The following is a 20939-nucleotide window of genomic DNA, read 5'->3' on the forward strand; positions in this document are numbered from 1 at the left end:
CTAGGCTATCTTATCGATGCCTCCGGGTTACACCCTACAAAGGCAAAGGTCCAAGCCATCCAGGAAGCTCCTACACCCAAGAACAAAACTGATCTTCAGGCTTTTTTGGGACTGCTAAACTTTTACAGTGTATTCTTGCTGCACAAGGCATCCGTAGCTGAGCCTCTTCAAGACTGCTAGACAAAAAAATGTCTTGGGCCTGGGGCCGAAAAGAAGTTGCTGCATTCTCTGCTGTCAAGGACCTGTTATCGTCTAACAGCATCCTGATACAATATAAGGAGAACCTGCCTCTAGTTCTCAGCTGCGATGCCTCTCCATTTGGCGTAGGAAGAGTCCTAAGCCACCAAATTCTGAATGGAAAAGAGACTCCAATTGCCTTCTATGCATGAACTTTATCTTCAGCTAAAAAGAATTACAGTCAGCTGGACAAGGAAGCATTGGCTGCGGTCGCAGGAGTCAAACACATCCATGAGTACTTATACGGCAGGCATTTTGATCTTATGACTGATCACAAACCACTGCTGGGCCTACTCTCTGAGAACCGACAGACACCGCAAATCTTATCTCCTCACATGATGTGCTGGACTGTTTTTTTTGGCAGCCTACAGCTACCGGCTCATACATCAATCAGGTAAGTCCCTGAGCTAAGCCAATGCCCTCACCCAATATCCGGTCCCAACCATTGTAGAAGACCTGGCTCCAGTCACCCCTGTTCTCTAATAGAAGAACTGCCATTCGGTCCCATTACTGCGGCAGAGATCACCAAACACTCCTCCAAAGACTGGGTCATCATGGGGGGTGGCCAGAAGGCCCAATTAGAGCTGAGTTCATGTCCTTCCATGCCCAGTAACATGATCTGTCAGCTCAATGGGGCTACTTACTTTGGGGGAACCGAGTGATAGTCCCGCAGAAGCTGCGGCAACCAGTCCTGGAAGCCTTGCATATAGGCCACCCAGGCATCTTAAGAATGAAGGCACTCACCCGCAATTACATTTGGTGGCCCAACCTGGACAAAGCCAGCACTGCATGGGTCACCTCTTGCCAACTGTGCCAAGAGTTGAGACCAGCACCCCCCTCCACTCCAACACATGAGTGGGAATCACCCAAAACACCCTGGTCAAGGGTCCACATTGATTTTGCAGGGCCATTCCAAGGCCCGACATTCATGGTGATCATCAACACATACTCCAAATGGCTGGAGATGGTACTAATGCCATCAACCACCTCAAACACTGTCATCAAGGCACTACAGAAATTGTTCATGACCCACAGACTACCAGATGTCCTGGTGTCAGACAACAGGCCACAGCTCACATCTAACCAATTCGAGCTGTTCCTGGCAGGTCATGCATTCGTTGTGCCTTGGTCACACCATTCCATCCTGCTCGCAATGGGAGGCACACAGAATGGTGCAGTCAGCAAAAGATACACTAGCACAAATGGGCCCAGGGGACTGGTAAACACGAATATCAAAATATCTGTTAGCCCAGCATGTCACACCTAGTGCCATGACTAACTGGAGTCCGGCTGAACTTCTAATGGGTCACTGCCTAAGAACTGACCTGGACAGACTACACCCAGACTATTCTGCAGAGGCACCAACTGACTCAACCAGCAAGATCCGGTCATTCGCTATAGGGGACCTTGTATATGCACACAACTAAACTGGGGGTGCCCTCTGGATTCCTGGCTGAGTTATAACCATAACCGGACCACGTTCCTACCAAGTGGAGTTGGAGGATGGCTGAGTATGGCACTACCACATCAACCAACTGTGCGGTCATTTGGGCACCTCCATCGGCCACTACCCAGAATGGATTAATCCAGAAACAAACCCAAGCACAGACTCTGAAGCTCCACCATGAATGGAGATAGAAACCAAACAAGAAAGTTGAAAAACACAGACACCTGTCGAACCGGGGGACAGTCAGCACAGAGTTCCTGTAGAACCAGTTCCCTTCGTGGCAGAACCTCCAAGCCGAACCTCCAAGGTTGCCAAGGGCGGATCCCGTAACAGCAGCCGCTGTGCTACCTATTCCAAATGACGGACTAACTGAACTGCGCAGGTTGAGATGGACGCATCGCCATCCCACCTACCTACATAACTACAAACGCTAAAATGCACAAAATTTTAATAGATAATGTTCCATCTTGATGGGGAGAGGTGTTACATATTGAAATGAGTAATTGAAGCTAGTTGCTGAAGTTCTCACTCAGGTCCACTATTGAAGCAGGAAAATACTTTAATCTGGTTGGTTGACCGGCTGACAGCCTCCTATAAAAGGAGCACTGTCAGCCAGGCTGTTGTTGTTGTTCATATGAACTAAATAAAAAGAGCTTTGCTGAAATCACTCTGGCTTCGCTTCCATCCTCACCCTGAACATAATAACATACATAGAGCACTCTCCTATTTTCTTCACAACCATAACCCTGTGAGATAATTTGGACTGATAAACTATAACTGGTCAGTTGTGATACTAGGTAAGTGGCACTGAAACCTTTCACACCATTTTTTTCAAGTTTGTGGATTTATTGTATTTGTTATTTATTTATCAAATTTATATAGCTACCCATCTCACTGGAAGTGATTCTGGGTGGCTTACAACAATTAAATAAAACAATAATATAAAAATATGAATGAATGAATGAATGAATGAATGAATGAATGAATGAATGAATGAGAGAGAGAGATGATAGATAGATTATAGATAGATGCTAGGTAGATATAGAGAGACAGAGACAGAATAAGCAAATTAAAGAAAATGTTGAGAGAGTTTTAAGGAAACATATTTTGTTTCATTAGGAATTGACACCTTTCTGTCCACCTTTGCTTTTGTAAGAAAAGTTTATATACCCAAAAGAATTATTTTGCTGCCAAATTTACCAATGGAATCAGGGCTACTAAGTGAAGACAAGCAAGCCAACCTGACTCCTAGATAACAGAATAACAGAATAACAAAGTTGGAAAGGACCTTGGAGGTCTTCTAGTCCAACCCCCTGCAGGAAACCCTATATCATTTCAGACAAATGGCTGATGAAGATTGTCCAGTTGCATTTAAAGCATTTTAAAACATTGGTCTGTCATCTGAGGTTCTGGAATCTTTTTTGATTCTCTTGAATAACAAAATAACAGAATTGTAAGGGAGCTTGGAGATTTCCTAGTCCAACCCCTTACTCAGGCAGGAAGCTCCACACCATTTCATACAAATTTTTGTCCAATCTCTTCTTAAAAACCTCTAATGTTGGAGCACCCACAACTTCTGGATGCAACTCATTTCACTGATTAATTGTTCTAACTGTCAGGAATTTTTTTCTTAGTTCTAGGTTGGTACTCTCCTTGATTAGTTTCCATCCATTGTTTATTGATTTCTTGACTCATATTCAGAAGAAAAAAACAAACAAATGCCATTTTCTCCATTCTCCATTTTTCATCTTTAATCATAATTTCCTAGAATTTCTTCTATCAGCCATGTTATCTTCATAGATCCTCCCCACCGCTAGTTGCTTTTTCTATCTTCTGCGATAAAAACAGTCAATGTTTTCCACTTCTCTTGTCTTCTTTTTAATAATATTCATATGATAAAATTTCATTAATTCCCCCAACTGTCCATTCTACGCTTCTGTTCGCATGATCTGTTGTTTTCTATTGCTATTTCTGTATACTAGCTTTCCTAAACTTGGTGGCTTTCCTCCCTCCAAGATATGTTGGACATAAATTTCCAGAATTCTCAGGCAGAACTACTTAGCCATCTGGGAAATCAAGGAGCTCTAAAAAGAAAAAGATGTACAATTCAAATATTTGTCTAGGCTCTTTTCTCTTCTGCCTATTCCCTGCATTTCTGGTTTACAGGTGTGGTATTTCTAACAGGCTTTCCCATTACTGTCTCTATTACCAATGGTGCTATATAAATAAAATTATAAGGAGGCTTCCAATGCCTATGAGAACCACATAACTAATCTGGGCTGTTGTTCCACTAAAACATTGGCTTATTCAAAATGCAATGTGGTTTATGTTATTTATCAATTAATGGGAAATTGATGGATCTCCTCTCACAGTCATTCTTAAAAACAAGTAGCATATAATTAGGCCATTAGATTTTTCTCACTTTTTCGCATAGTCTGCTACCTTATAAGTAAGTCACTTTTTAATGCATAGTGAAGGATGATAAATCAGCTGTGGTTGTTCAGTTTCCCCGGTAGAAGTGGTTCTTTGCAAATAAGCACCTGAGAAGAAAATGTGCATGCAAATGAACCTATTATGCAGTCTGTCCCACAATTCCCAGGGCTTATTACCTCTGAAATTGCTTTCAGCATAAGGAGTAACTGGTACTTATTGAAGTTTTTTCTTTTGTCACTGCAAGAGCCATACTGGTGGCTGGGTGTGATGTTTCAAGTGGATAAAATGATAGTCAGAAATGTCAGTGCTAAATCTCAGATTTGCATCTCTATAGATACTGAGACTTAACTTACAGAATTTAGAAAAAGATGGGGTTCTTATGATATTGTAAGCCATGATGCAGTTTTTTTTTGTCTTAGCCTGTACAAATTCAGGTTGTAAACAATAATCTCTTCTGGAGTTGTGTGAACCCAGATAAATTTGGTTCATTCAATCAATATAGTTTGATAAATCAGGATATCTTAAGGACTAACAGATTTATTATTCGTCTATTATGCTATAGGTGAAACTCCTCAAGAGTATATGCTATAACAATAAATCTTCAACGTACCATTGATTTTGATGATTTCAAAACGGTCACATATCTGAAAGTTGTTCAGATATTCATCTAATCTCTTGGCAATTGCTGGTTGCGTACAATAACTGTGCTTGCATGCTTCAGGGGCTAGGATAATTTAATACGTACAGATGAGTTTGCACCAGCAATGATTTCACTATTGTAGATGCAGAATAGCAACCCAAGGCAGCACACACTATGGCATCATCTGAAGAGATACAGATTCCTTTCCCATGATAAACAGGAAACTTGTACAGATTATATCTATGCGTAATTCTTTAGAAATATGAGCTTCAGAGTTCAAGACGTATTCTTGAGCAAGTAAGATTACATCCTGTTCTTTAGTTTTCAAATAAGTGCTAGCCTGTAATAGGAAAAGTAGATAAAGTCCAGTATCTTTAAAGCTGACATAAATGTAATTTTGATTGATTCCTGGTCCATGTTATTGGAAGATCATGAATACTGTCAGGAATTTTACCAGCAAAGCCCACAAAAGCATATTGATTTTTAGATCAACTGCTTGACCATATGTAAGAATGGCAGTACATGATGAGGGAAGCATATTTAGTGGAATAGAATACATATCTTGCATTTTTATATTGAAACTGGATGTTTTACACTTATATTACCATGCAGGGTCTTATCAATTACCTAACAGATGGTGATCTCTTGGGCAGTAAAATATTCAGTTCAAAGAATGTCTTCCATAGGAAGTTTGTATGTGAGTGTGTGTGCCTTAAAAGTACTTGGACTAGGTTCACATAATTGGTTTTGTAATTTGTTTCATGCTCACATGAAACTTCTTCCAATGGTATCCAGAGGATCAAAAAAGTAAAAATAGCAGCCACCTGATTTAAGGCCACATCCCTTTTTTATTTGTGCTACATATGGAGTGCATATTAAAAATGGCCGAGCTTTTTGCACTTGTGGCCAATAGCTTGAATTTTCTTTTTACTATTTCCATGCAGATATCTTTGATTTTACAAAGACCTTTATCAACTCTAGGCAGCTTTCAAAAGTGATTTGTTTAATACTACAAGATCTTTCTGCATAGTCAATTTAAACAGACTTAAGCATATCCTTCTCAGCAGATTACTTGCATAGTTGTTACAACAAATAGCTTTGGAAAAATGGGTTGAACAGTTTTGAAACTGATATCTTAAAGATACATCACATTTATCTTTTCAAAAGAAAGCCCAATACTATACAAACAAAAATAATATCAAAGTACCAATGCAAACAAGGTAGAAATACATGTAGCAATTAAAAAGTAACATTGATCTAGCAATAATATTACAATTTAACACCTAATCACCCATCCAAAGCTTTAATGATTAAATATTTATGTATATATTAAAAGTATTCAAAAAAATACTTTGAAAAAAAGAAATTCTAAAGGAGTATATAATAGATGTAAAAACATTTGGTTAAAACATAATGAAAATAGAATGAAAACAATTCATTAAAAGCAAATAACTATTATGGAGAGTTATTATACTTAATAAATCAACATAAAGTTAGATTTTTAAACAATGCTTAAAATTCACCAGTCGTTTATACTAAGATATAAATATGCAGGTAACATCTTCAAGTAGCTCTTCTTCTAAATTAAGATGCAAAATATAAAAAGATGAGATTGCATGGGTGTAGCATAAAATTTGAGTCATTTACTATGTTATCTTTCTTTCTCTTGCTCTTTCTAGCTTCTGTAGGAAGAAAATAGCACCTGATTTATTAATTGTTAATTCTAGTGCTTTGATCTACAAGTCTCAACAACCTTAATGAACCTTGGCAGTGATCAAGAATATGGGGGTTATAGGCTAAACGTCTATAGAGAATCTATTCTTGCCATGTTTCACACCATATGTAAATAGATTTCTAGGGCATCTATAAAATTTTTGATTCAACTCAGCCTGATTTAATCTGCTGCAGAATTAGTAATTATATCCATACATTTGCTGTTTTCTTATGCCACATAAGTAACATACGAGTTGCCTTCAAAAGTGCTTTTTCAAAAGGCAACTGGAATGGTTCTTTTTCCTTCAGGAAGATGTTTCGCTTCTCATTCAAGAAGCTTCATCGGTTCTGGCAGGATAATGGGGGCAGTGGAAGTATCAGTTCTGACAGGATCGGGGTTGGGTGGGTGGGAAGGATCTTATTTCTTTGCAGTCAACTGGTCACTTGGCTCTTGAGGCCACTTGGGGGTTTATCTGTGCCCTCAGGGTCATCTGTATCAGAGTGCAAATAGGGTGGAACTTTCCTGGGACTGTTGAAAGGATTGCATTGTAGACAGGAGATAAGTATTTAGCATTTTCTCTCTTTTGAAAGAGGACTGCTCAATGTTAACATAAATGGCCTCTTTTACCCCTTTTTCAAACCAATGGTTCTCTCTATTCAGAATGCGGACTTCATCCAGAATATGAACTCTCTATCCAGAATGTGGATAGTTGAGACTTCCTGGATGAAAAGTGAAACATCTTCCTCAAGGAAAACAAACAGTCCAGTTGCCTTTTGAAAAAGCACTTTGAGACAACTATGACCTGGATAACTGAGATTCTCCACAGACATACCAGTTGCTCTCGAAGCAAGGTAGGAACATAGAATTAATTCATACTAGCAAAATAGAAAAGATAATTCTATTTCCTCAGTGATATTGTTAACTTAAAAATCAGTCTAAATCTTTGTTCAACTGCAAAAGGATACAGACTATGTGAAAATAAAGAACTGCTTTAATTAATCTGTCTACATATTAAATAGAATTAATTTTGGTCAGTCTTAAATTGTTCCTAAGGTAATATTGGATGAACTGACTGTAATATTCATGCCAGTATTTGAGAAGCATGTTTTTTTGCTACTATTTCTCAAGATTCTAGGAAATCTAAAGATGATCCACATTTTTGGTAATAGAAAAGAATCTCCTAAATAATCTTATGTAACTTTTCTTGAGATTGGTTAATTGATTTCTCTTTTTGAAACCAGGAAAACACCAGGTTTAAACACAGTAATATCGGGAGTTCTGAAGCTAATTAGATTGTTCAACTTCCTTTATCATGAATTGAAGCTGTCCTAATATAAGTTTGAAAGTTAATTAATGTAATAACAATACCTGGTAAGCTTTTTGCCAGTTAATTAAATCCAAGCTGTATGTTTCGGATTGAGGTTGATCAATCCAAATCTTTTTTCTGAAAAATACATGGGAATTTTCAACATTCTGTCTTTGTTGATTAAAAGACTTATTCTAATTCAGTCTTGAATGAGATTATGGGGGGGGGAGAGGCCCTCTTTCTTTGTCTGACAAAAATCAATTATAATAGACAAGTCAATGCATAGTCTCTAAAATTAGAATCACCAAATATATTTAACATAACATAATAACAGAGTTGGAAGGGACTTTGGAGGTCTTCTAGTCCAACCCTCTGCCGAGGCAGGAAACCCTACACCGTTTCAGACAAATGGCTATCCAACATTTTCTTAAAAATGACCAGTGTTGGAGCATTCACAACTTCTGCAGGCAAGTTGTTCCACTTATTGATTGTTCTAACTGTCAGGAAATTTCTCCTTAGTTCTAAGTTGCTTCTCTCCTTGATTAGTTTCCACCCATTGCTTCTTGTTCTACCCTCAGGTGCTTTGGAGAACAGCCCGACTCCCTCTTCTTTGTGGCAACCCCTGAGATATTGGAACACTGGTATCATGTCTCCCCATTTGATCTACTGGAGGTGACTTTATTCACTTCACCAAATGCGGCAGCTTGAACCTTTTGCAACCCACTGTTATGGAAGAAGACTGAATCTTTGTCCCCAGAGTTGACCAACATGCTTCAAATCATGTGGCTCCCTGATTATCAAGCCATCCAGCCTAGAACATTTGCCCAAGAGAGCTCCAGGCTGGATGGCTTGAGCCTTCTGCAACATTGCAGATAATCCCATAGCATTTGCTGGAACCAGTCATCTTGAAATACGTTGGTCAATGCTAGGAGACGGCATCTTTGTTCTTGCCAAAGTATTTTGAAATTCATTTTATAGGTTCTTGTACATTGTTCCAGCTAGTCACAATTCACCTGAATCGTAATGCTGTTTTCTAAGGTATTTGTTATCTCATTTATATGTTTGTTTGTTCGTTTGCTTGCTTGTTTGTTTTCATCAAATGTGTATGTTGCACCAATCAGTGACTCTACCTGACTTACAAAATGAATTTTGTGTCTATCAACTGCAAATGTAAAAATCTTATATTCTAACTTGTTATCCAATACATTTATGAATATATTGAAAAAACACCAAATTCAAAGAGTGTCAAGGACCCCACAGTACAACCCTGAGCTACAAATATTCTCTTTTATCAATATTGAAAAATATACTGCCTAGAATAAAGCTCTATAGTATGCTACTCAACAATGTCTTACATCACAACATGGAGCTATTGGCATAAAATCACTGTGTACAGTAGCTCAACTATATGTAACCATCTAATTGTGGCATAGTCCAGTACATAACTTGCCACTCTTTCCATTAATATAAGATAGATGATTTTGTCTAATGCTTTGCTAAAGTCCAGCCCCATGGTCAACTAAACTGATCACTTTATCAAAAAAGAAGATTGGTTCAGAGGAAATCAGCTTGATTTGACAGGACTTATATCCATGCTCGCTCCTTCCAAGCTATACTTTCTTCTCAGTTGTTTCCAAAATAAAAATAATGCTTCCTGGTTAATATGGAGAAAGAATAATAGAAATTATTATTGAAGCAATCAGATTCTTTCCAATGTATATTTTGTCTGAATTCCTCAATAAGTCCCATTTGAGTAATTCTGCTATTTCATATTAAATACAAGTTGATCCCAATTTTATAACTATTTGAGGTAAAAGACCTCAAGACTTAAAAGACTTAAGCTAATGTCTCCCAGCTAGTTGCCTTCTAGTTATCTAGACAATTTTACAATAAAATGTATAGGATGGTTTGCCCAAATAAAGAAATTAAACTTGGAAATGTGATAAGAGTGATATATGATGGAAATAAAACATGAATAGTTCAATTTTTATCAGTAAGACAAGATTGTGTGGTATCCCTTGGTTTTATTAATGTATTTATGGATACATAAAGTATAAGGCGAGTATGAGTATAAGGAATGCTCATGGTACAAGTTGGCTAGTTAAGGTATTAACATGTGTGTAGTTTTTGTGCAAAACATTTCCATATTACTGGCTAAGAACCAAAATCATTTGCAGTGAATATGTATGTTGCAACATCGATTAGAAAATTAATATATTTAAAACCAAGACAGTGTATTTGATAGAAGTAATTCTGTTAGTGCTTATTATGCATAATTTTAAAAAATGAAACAGAAAAATAAATTTGCAAACCTTAGCAGTGTGTTTACGAAAGATATAAAATTAAGATGTTTAAATACTGAAAAAAAGGGTAGTGGATAGTATATGTGTGTTGTTAGTAATGAATAACTGTTAAAAGAAGCAAAAATAGCAAATGAATAAGTGCATGCTTGGCATAGATCTCCATAGGGAGATAAGTAGACAAATGACAATCATATACACAATGATATCCTCATGCAAAAGCCTTAGACATAGTATTTGCACGAGGATGCTATCCCACTCATGTCATGATTTGTTACAAATGTCACTGCAAGTTTCTGTCAAGTTTGTTACCTGGATGTGACTTGGGTACTTCAGGAGAAACATACGCACCAATCCAATACTGTAGGAATGGGAACAGAGTGTCAAGAACAAAGAGTAATGAAATAATGTGGACTGAGAACCAAAGTGAGTGATCAATATAAAGAAGTGTATGGAAGGACTGTATGATAAAGTGGGCACAAAATTTTCAGGAGCCAATATTATTGGAAACTTGGGAAAAAATTTGGGTTAGAAATGTTAAATTCACGCAGGCACAGAATCTGAGGGAAAATTTTTATAAAATGTTTTATAGATGGCATCTAGATCCTAAAAAATTATCGTGTATGTATCCAGATATGCAAGCAAAATGTTGGAGATGTAATTGTGATGACGCTACATATTTTCACATTTGGTGGACTTGTAAGGACATAAAGGCCTTTTGGATAAAAATTTGGTGGATTTTACAAAATGTTTTGAAAAAGAAGATAAAGTTCCTGCCGCAATTTTTCTTGTTGGGAATTATTACGGATTGTACAGTAATTGAGACTAAATTGATTTTAAACCTAATAACAGCAGCAAGATTACTAATAGGACAATACTGGAAGAAAAAAGAAGTACCTACAATAGAAGAATGGATATTGAAGGTTGCCAATTTGGCTGAGATGGCGAAGATATCAGCCTTTTTGAAAGACAATACGCAAGAAAGATACTTAAAGGAATGGAAAAAATGGATTGACTATATTCAACGTAGATATCAGACTAAGAGTTATCAGACTGTTTTTGAATGATTATGATGTATTATTCTTGATTGTTTTTGGGGGAAGTTAGGAATTGATGATTGTAGGGGTATAATTAAGTTGGGATGAAAATTTTTTAGCATATGTTTGTTTTATTTTTAACTATACCTTGTGCCCGTTCTGGGAAGTCGGGGGGGGAGGGGGGTTGTGAAGGGAGGGGAGAGGAGGGGGGAAAGGGGGGAAAAAATTTGTAAAACTTTTTGAATTAAAAAAAAAAAAAGAAGTGTATGGAGATGGTTGGGTTATTGAATGAGAGTCCAATATGAAGGAACAGCTGAAAGGGATAGAAAGACTAAAAAAGTCACAACTGAACCAGGGGTAAAATTAAAAAAATTCCCCTACTGGTTCTGTGGGTATTTATTTATTTAATTTATTTATTTGATTTGATTTTTATACCGCCCTTCTCCCGAAGGACTCGGGGCGGTGTACAGCCGAGTAAAAAATCCCCGATATACATATTAAAACAAGATTAAAACAAACATATTACAGGGTGGCCGAAATTTAAAACAATTTAACAAACCTTAAAATATAAATAACCCCAATTAAAATTTAAGCCAATCCCGCTTGAATAAATAGGTGCGTTTTCAGCTCATGGCGAAAAGTCCGAAGATCAGGCACTTGACGTAAACCAGGGGGAAGTTCGTTCCAGAGGGTAGGAGCTCCAACAGAGAAGTCCCTGCCCCTGGGGGCCGCCAGCCGACATTGTTTGGCGGACGGCACCCTGAGAAGGCCCTCTCTGTGTGAGCGTACGGGTCGGTGGGAGGCATAAGGTAACAGCAGGCGGTCCCGTAAGTACCCGGGCCCTAAGCCATGGAGCGCTTTAAAGGTGGTAACCAAAACCTTAAAGCGCACCCGAAAGACCACAGGAAGCCAGTGCAAACTGCACAGGAGTGGTGTTACATGGGAGCAACGAGTTGCTCCCACTGTTACCTGCGCAGCTGCATTCTGGACTAGCTGCAGCCTCCGGGTGCACTTCAAGGGCAGCCCCATGTAGAGAGCATTGCAATAATCCAAACGGGAAGTGACAAGAGCATGAGTGACCGTGCATAAGGCATCCCGGTCAAGGAAGGGGCGCAACTGGCGAACCAAGCTTACTTGGTGAAAGGCCCTCTTGGAGGCGGCCGCCAAATGATCATCAAACGACAGCCGCCCATCCAAGAGGACACCCAAGTTGCGCATCCTTTCCATTGGGGCCAATAACTCGCCCCCTACAGTCAGCCGCGGCTGCAGCTAACTGTACCGGGGTGCCGGCATCCACAGCCACTCCGTCTTGGAGGGATTGAGCTTGAGTCTGTTTCTCCCCATCCAGACCCGTACGGCTTCCAGACACCGGGATAGCACTTCGACAGCTTCGTTGGGGTGGTCTGGGGTGGAAAAGTACAGCTGCGTATCATCAGCATACAGATGATAACTCACCCCGAAACCACTGATGACCTCACCCAGCGGCTTCATATAGATGTTGAATAGAAGGGGCAAGAGAATCGACCCCTGAGGCACCCCACAAGTAAGGCACCTCGCGGTCGACCTCTGCCCCCCTGTCAACACCGTCTGCGACCGGTCAGAGAGATAGGAGGAGAACCACCGATAAACGGTGCCTCCCACTCCCAAACTCTCCAACCGGTGCAGCAAGATACCATGGTCAATGGTATCGAAAGCCGCTGAGAGATCTAATAGGACCAGGGCAGAGGAACAACCCCTATCCCTGGCCCTCCAGAAGTCATCCACCAACGTGACCAAAGCTGTCTCCGTACTATGTCCGGACCGGAAGCCAGACTGGAACGGGTCTAGATAGACGGCTTCATCCAGGTATGGCTTGTTGGGGGGAGGCCATGTAACTGGGTCGGTGTGGTCAACTCGACATCACTCACATCGAGGGGCTCCTCACCGGCCCCTCCCCTCCCAGCCACTCCATGTTGCAAAGGGCAGGAAAATGGGGAGGGGAATATTCCTCTCTACCATCCTTCCCTCAGTCTGTGCTGAGATTGAGAAATGGATGACAGGCAAGAAAATCCCCTTTCCCATTTTCCTGGCTGTTCCATTCCAGCTGCTCCTCCCCATCCCTCTCCTTCCTGGGGACTACTTTAAAGGGACAGGCTGCTGCAGCTCCATTGTGAATGGAGGGAGAAAAGTTAGCATTCTCTCTGTTGCATTTAACATTGAATTCTGTGGCAGAGAGAATGCTAACTTTTCTCCCTCCCTTGAATTCTGTGGAATATCAAGCTGCCAAAAGAGGTGAGCGGTGAGTGGCCAGGCGTGGGTGGGGCCAAGGAGGGGTAATTACTACCAGTTCGGTGAACTGATGCCCATAATCCCCAACAGTTCATCCAAACCAGTCTGAACCATTAGGATTTCACCCCTGAACTGAACTGAACTGGTGAGATGCTCAGAGAGGTGAACAATTTAAAGAACAAAGTTAATGTATGAATCAAAATATGGATATGGGATAAGCAAGATCCAGTTTTGGTTACCACATTATAAAAAAGATACTTTGGAAAGAGCGCAGACAAGCGCAACAAAGATGACTAGGGGCTTGAAGACTAAAACTTAGGAAGAATGGTAGCAGGAATTGGGCATGGCTAGTCTAGAGAAAAGAATAACTAGGGGTGATAGCAGTACTCCAATATTTGAGGGGTACTCCAATATTTGAGGGGTTGTCACAAAAAAATGGAGCGGGGGTTCAGTCTATTTTCCAAAGCACCATAAACCAATACAAGAAACAATGGATGGAGACTAATCGAGAAGAAAAGCAACCTAGAACTAAGGAGAAATTGTGGGTTCTTCTGTTATATGTCCCCATTTAACTAATTTTTGTGTGCTTCATCACTGGAGACTTTTTAAAAGAGACTGGCCAGACAACTTGTCCAAAATGATGTAGGGTCTCCTGCTTGAATAGGGAGTTGGACTAGGAGATCTCCAAGATCCCTTCCAGCTCTATTATTCTGTATTCTGTCTGCAAGAATGGAGAGATACACAATGGTAGAATGAAAGATATACAATTATATTCAAATTTCCTTACCTCCTGCTTCTGATTTCTTTTGTTTATTATTTCTATTCTTTGTCTTCTCTTTGTATAATTGGTGATTGTATGACTGATGTCCAATATTTGGAGGAATACATATCAAACCCAAAATTGTACCAAGCAATATGCCATTTGACTTTCTAGTGTTAAAACTAGATAGTGCAGTAATAAGTAAAAATACAATTTTTGGAAAGCTTTTCATTACATGTCATGGAATTTTTTAGGTAGCAGTTTGAAAATTATAGCGTTAAAGTTCGTTTGATTTGTGGTTTAGATAATATGGTAATGCTTAAATGATAAGCTATTTTTGCAAAGCAATTTAAATCTATCTAGTTGACACAGCAGATAGGAAAAGTTTCTTGTGGGAGGTTAGAAGTTATATCCTGGTACTTTGTAGAGAGTTGTAATTAGTATCTGAATTCACCTCTCTCCTTAGCCAACAAACATTTAGTCTTATTGGGCTTTGTTAATTTTTTTCTTAAGCAAAAATTATTTAATGCTTTTTTCATTTAAAACTGCTCTAAGCAGAGGGAAATTAAAATAATCAAAAATTTGATAACTCAAAACCAAAAGAGTTTATCATCATAAACTATGTGTGATAACTGATTAAAGTGTTTTGTGCATGTATTATTTGAAATAAACATTTGGACCTGTTTTTTCCAGGATGGAGTTTAATCTCAAATTCCTAGGTAAGGTAAGAATAAATAAAAGCAAACAATATATACATTGTCTATGCATTGTCTAATGTATATTCTAGGACTTTGAATTTTTACTGTTTTAAATTATTATTTTAATTATGCTTTGAGTGAGGAATATGGAATTATGCTTCATATAGTTTTAGATGTTTGCTACTTATTGCTCGCTGCTCTCATTGCTTCCTCCTGGAAAACGCTTTAAACCAGTTTCTCAAGCACAAATCCTACGCTTTATGTTGTTTTGAACATATATCTGTATATTAATGAAACATTACAGTAAAGGATTAAAAGAATGTACTATAATTTGAATGTATGGTTTAAAAAGTCACACAGTAGTTACAGAAACCAAAATAAGAACATAAAAATTAATACAGTACTTGCAGATGTCCTATTTTAGCACTATTTAATTACATCACATTTTTGTTCTAACACAATAATGAAACTCTTTATTTTTTGTACTGTTTTCCTCTGATGAATCTTCCTTTTCTTCATTTTGCACTCACAAAGATTAGCACTACAAGTACACATGTGCTGGCCGCAATTGTGCATATACTACCATCACATTAACTGACTTTAGATTGCATTAAACGTGGCCTGGTATCAATCTACAATTTGCACTATCTAATATTGCATTATTCAAAGTTGCACTAATTGCAACCTACTTATATATCTTTTATTCTTGCTACCATCTCAATATCGAAGGATAAGGTCAATGAATTTTCTTTTAACTATGAACTAATATTTCCAATGTAAATCAAATCTCAATTCTTGAGACAGACTGTCTTCTGACTGCTGTTTAATCTTATTAACTTTCATCCAGCCCATTATTCAACCCATTGTTTAACTTTCAAAGATAACAGCTGCTTCCTTGGAGTAAGCTAATAAGAAATAATATTCCAGTATGGCAGTGGAGCATTAAACAAATATCTGTATTCACTCTGATTGGGGGCCCATTAGAGTGGTGAAGGGAAGGCCAGACATTAGTTTTAGATGAGGCAGGTAAATAAGATTACCAAATATGCACAAATAACATATGCACAAAATTGGAAACAGGAAAAGATACCAACAGATGAAGAAGTGATAGGGAAAGTTTTAGAGTGTGCCGAAATGGACAAGTTTACAAAAGAAATGAAAGAGAAAGAAAAGACAGATTATTATATAATCTGGAATAAATGGTGTTATGTATTCATGTTTGTACCTTTAAATATTTGAGCGGGAAATCAGCACGTTGCTGATTGGACGAAGCCTCCAGTAGAACTGTATAAAAGGAGAGGTTTTCCCCCCAGCCTGCTGCTGGGTTCACCCTATATTAAAGAGCTGTTGTCACTACCCTGGTCTCCAGCCTCGTTACTTCCAGAACATAACATTGGCGACGAAGGTGGGATCTCGAGGCTAAGGAGAACCAGAACCGAGCTGAAGCACGATAGACCCGAACCCAGCAAACTCAGGGCAGAAAAGCGGAGATGGCCAGTTACACTCCGCCCGCACCGTTTGACCCGGCTAAAGAGAAATGGGGAACGTATATGACCCGTTTCGAAAGCTTTCTAGAAGCCAACGAACTGCAAGGAGTTCCAGATAACCGAAAAAGGGCTTATTTCTTAAGCCACTGTGGTCCGGAGGTCATTGATATCGCGGAAGCCCTGGCAGAGCCAACGCCGTTGCAGTCGGTGTCGTGGCCAACTCTACAGACTTTACTAAAAACCACGCACCAACGCCGTCCAAATCGTGCGGCGGTTTGAATTCGGAGGCGAAGGCAGATGGAGGCGAATCCATCGGTGACTACATGGCCGCCCTAAGAAAAGCGTCCAAGGACTGCGGATACGCGACCTGGGCGAGGTGCTCCTCGAGCAACTCATCCGAGGGGTCAAAGACATCCGTTTGCGGCGGCTGCTAGCAAAGAGCAACCTAACGCTGGCCAACGCTCTGGACGAAGCCAGAGCACATGAAATGTCCACCCAAGCGGCGGAGACACTGCAGAAGCCTGTCCCACCAAAGGCGAGCGCGAAGGCAACTCCGGTGCACCAGGAGGAGGTTCAGACCGAATCCGACGGTGAAGATGAGGAAGGGGTCTGCCGAACCGAGAAACGCGACAAAGGGGACCGAGACGAATGCGGAAGCTGCGGGGGTCAACACCAGCGCCAACGCTGCAAGTTTAAGGACGCGACATGTCGGCGGTGTGGGAAGAAAGGGCACCTAGCTCAAGTTTGTCGAGCGGCCCAACCTTCCCGCCGAAAATTCAAATCGGCCAATCAGAGCGCGGAATCGGCAAGGCGACCCGCGATTGGCTCAAACAAAAAAGGCGCGGATTCCAACCAAACAACTGTGGTCATAGGCCGCGCCTCGACCCGAGTGGAGAAGAAGATCTTCACCAAACCAAAAATAGAGGGAGTACGGTGCCGGCTCGAAGTAGACACGGGGTCAGCGATCACCATCATGTCCTGGGACACTTTGGCGAAGTCGCTGCCGTCCGTCGCGAAGCGCCACCTGCAAGCACAACGGCTACGAGTCCACGACTACCAGGGGAATCGCATCCCTGTTCGAGGGACCACCTCCGTCCGAGTCGAGTACGGTCCACACAAGAAGACCCTGCCCATCACGATCGTCGAAGGAACTCTGCCCAGTCTGTTGGGACTAGACTGGTTTCGTGCCCTGGGCATGGGAGTGACTGGCATCTACAGAAGTGACTGTAACCTGAAAGACATTCTCTTTAACGAGTTCGAAGATGTCTTCAAGGACTGCCTGGGCAAGTACAAGGGGACCCCTATTTCCTTCAACTTAGACCCCCAGGTAGCCCCCATTAGGCTTAAGGCGAGGAGAGTCCCTTTTGCCCTAAAACCAAAAATCGATAAGGAGCTGGATAAGCTCATTAATCAGGGGATTTTGGTGCCAGTCGATCACGCAAAGTGGGAGACGCCAATCGTCACCCCAATAAAGCCGGACGGGTCAATTAGAATTTGCGCTGGCTACAAGGCGGCGCTTAACAAAGCCTTACAGAAAAGCGCTTACCGGTTCCGTGGTGCAACACTTATTGCACTCTTTGGGGCAAGGGCAAGTCTTTGCAAAGTTAGACTTGGCCCAAGCCTACCAACAACTGCCCGTGACGCCCGCACAGCCAAGCCCAAACGATTGTAACGCACAGGGGGGCCTTCAAGTGCACCCGATTGCAATTTGGGGTCAGTGTGGCACCAGGGCTGTTCCAAAACCTAATGGAACGACTACTGCAGGGGCTCCCAGGGGTAGTCCCCTACTTCGATGATGTCCTAATTTCAGGGGAAAACATAGAGGAATTGGGGGAGCGGTTAAGAAAGGTTTTGGGAATTTTCCGGACAGCCGGATTAAAAGTCAAGGCAAACAAATGCCAGATAGGGGTCGAATCCGTTGATTTCTTGGGCTACCGGATAGACAAGAAAGGAATTCACCCTACTGAGAGCAAGGTCAAGGCAATTAGGAAGGCTCCAGCGCCCAAAAACAAAGCAGAGCTGCAGGCATTCCTGGGGTTGGTGAATTTTTACGCGGTCTTTTTAAAGAACAAAGCAACCGTCGCGGAACCGCTGCATAGGCTCTTAGGAAAAAATACTGTTTGGTCTTGGGGAAAGTCAGAAAATAGGGCTTTTGAAGCAGTAAAGAACCTGCTCTCAAGTGATAGCCTGCTCATCCAATATCACAACTCATTACCCCTAGTGCTGGTTTGCGATGCCTCCCCTTATGGGGTGGGGGCTGTACTCAGCCATAGACTTCCAAACGGCACAGAAGCCCCTATAGCTTTTTACTCGAGAACGATGTCCTCCCCAGAGAGAAACTACAGCCAATTAGATAAAGAAGCACTAGCCATTGTGTCAGGGGTTAAAAAATTCCACGAATATGTTTTTGGGCGGGATTTTGAAATCGTGACTGACCACAGACCGCTACTAGGAATACTGGCTGGCGACCGCCCAACGCCTGTGGCACTTTCGCCACGCTTGACCCGCTGGACTATATTCTTAGCAGCTTATTCGTACAAGCTGCAGCATCGACCAGGAAAAGAAGTGGGGCATGCGGACGCGTTAAGCCGATGCCCACTACCAGGGGCGACCGAAGACCCCACTCCGGGAACGCCCATCCTACTTATTGACTCTTTGGACTCTGGCCCAGTCACATCTAAGGAAGTGGCTCGGGCATCCTACCGGGACATTGTGTTAAGGACTGTACTCGGTTGGGTACAGAGAGGGTGGCCCGCTGCGCCGGGCGAACGGTTCAAAGAATTTGTTAAAAAACGCGATGAGCTCTCGGCTCAAGGGGGGTGCCTGTTATGGGGTGATCGTGTAATAATTCCTGATAAATTAAGGGGAAAGGTATTGGACCTCCTCCACGAGGGTCACCCAGGGATCGTAAGGATGAAGGGTTTAGCTAGAAGCTATGTGTGGTGGCCACTCATGGACGCAGAGATTGCTGAGAGGGTAGGGAAATGCCAGGCTTGCCAAGAGTCCAGACCTCTACCCCCAACGGCCCCAGTCAGGGAATGGGAAAAGCCCCAAGGGCCCTGGTCAAGAATCCACATTGATTTTGCTGGCCCTTTCCACGGCCAAACGTTCCTAGTGGTTGTTGATGCATTCTCTAAATGGTTGGAGATCATACTCATGAAATCCACTACGGCCGAAGCAGTAATCGCAGCCCTGCGCCACCTATTCGCAACTCACGGGTTGCCGGACACTCTGGTGTCCGACAATGGGCCGCAATTCACGGCAGCCCAGTTTGAAGAATACCTGGCAGAGGAGGGCATCCGACATGCCCTCTCTGCGCCTTTCCACCCTGCGTCGAATGGCCTTGCAGAGCGTTCCGTCCGGAGCGCTAAGGAGGCATTGTCCAGGCTCAAGCCAGGTGACTGGCAAACAAAGATAGATTTCTTTCTGGCCGTTCAGCACAGAACCCCAAGCACGGCTACAGGCAGAAGCCCAGCCGAATTGTTGATGGGACGGAAACTCCGGTGCCCACTTGACCGTTTGAATCCCCATTACACACCAGAGGGTTACAAGGGGGAACTAGAAAAAACAAGGGAAATGGGCATAGGCGACCGGGTGTGGGCCCGAAACTATGGGGACGGCCCTAGTTGGCTCGCAGGACAAATCATAAAGACAACCGGCCCAAAATCGTATTTGGTAGAGCTACAAGACAACCGAGTGTGGAGGCGCCACATAGATCAGATAAGGAAACGAATAACTGATCAAACCGAACCAAATGAAACAGATCATGACCAATACCCATTTGAATTCACAGCTGACAATGACCCGGGGGAGGCGCAAGACTTAGCTGAGGTCCCAGAGTTCCAGCGACGCCATCAGGTTCCCGAGGGAAACAGCAGGGAAAATTACAAAAGTAATCCAAGGCCGGATGGCCAAGAAAAAGAGTCTGCCAATAATCCGGGGCCCGTTGGCCCAGAGAAAGAGCTGGGAGGAGAAAACAGCCCCTCCGACCAGCTCAAAACACCACCCAGAACTGAACCGCGCAGGTCTGAAAGAACTAGGAGACGCCCAGGTTATTTGCGTGACTACGTCGAAAAATAACATGTAAATAAATATGTAAATAGAGGCAAAGTGTTTTCTGGGAGGGGAGGAGTGTTATGTATTCATGTTTGTACCTTTAAATATTTGAGCGGGAAATCAGCACGTTGCTGATTGGACGAAGCCTCCAGTAGAACTGTATAAAAGGAGAGGTTTTTCCCCCAGCCTGCTGCTGGGTTCACCCTATATTAAAGAGCTGTTGTCACTACCCTGGTCTCCAGCCTCGTTACTTCCAGAACATAACAAATGGTATGAATGACTTGAGTCTAGAAATAAAGGAAAAGCTCTCTCAGTACAAACAAATAAGGTTCCATATTGTCATGGCTTGTGGGAACAATTATTGTGACAGTGAGGGGAGATTTTTGTTATTTTGGATAATGTAAATTAAATAAATGCCAGATGAACCAGGAAAAAAAAGATTACCAATCTAAGCAGAGAGCTCCCTGGGTTATGAAATAGTCCAGGTCTTCTCTTGAATTCACATTTATTTTCTCCATAGCCTTATTTGCCTACTTATGTAATAACATTATGCAAA

The 20939-nt window shown here is 41.6% G+C and overlaps 1 protein-coding gene across 2 annotated transcripts in view; it reads left to right on the forward strand.

The window, feature by feature from the left end:
• The first annotated feature begins 7168 nt into the window (after nucleotides 1-7168).
• The window catches only part of LOC131191412 (interleukin-31 receptor subunit alpha-like), a 45190-nt gene continuing 31419 nt past the window's right edge, over nucleotides 7169-20939 (forward strand). The window contains exons 1-3 of one of the 2 annotated variants that reach the window (XM_058169511.1): nucleotides 7169-7322; nucleotides 8356-8449; nucleotides 14836-14861. In XM_058169511.1, coding sequence (XP_058025494.1) covers nucleotides 8424-8449; nucleotides 14836-14861 — 52 coding nt within the window. In that variant the 5' untranslated portion in view covers nucleotides 7169-7322; nucleotides 8356-8423. Of the gene's footprint in view, nucleotides 7323-8355; nucleotides 8450-14835; nucleotides 14867-20939 lie in introns of those variants that run through there. The other variant, XM_058169514.1, reaches the window with a different exon arrangement.

This window comes from Ahaetulla prasina, chromosome 2, assembly GCF_028640845.1.
Source record: "Ahaetulla prasina isolate Xishuangbanna chromosome 2, ASM2864084v1, whole genome shotgun sequence".
NCBI classification, from domain to species: domain Eukaryota; kingdom Metazoa; phylum Chordata; class Lepidosauria; order Squamata; family Colubridae; genus Ahaetulla; species Ahaetulla prasina.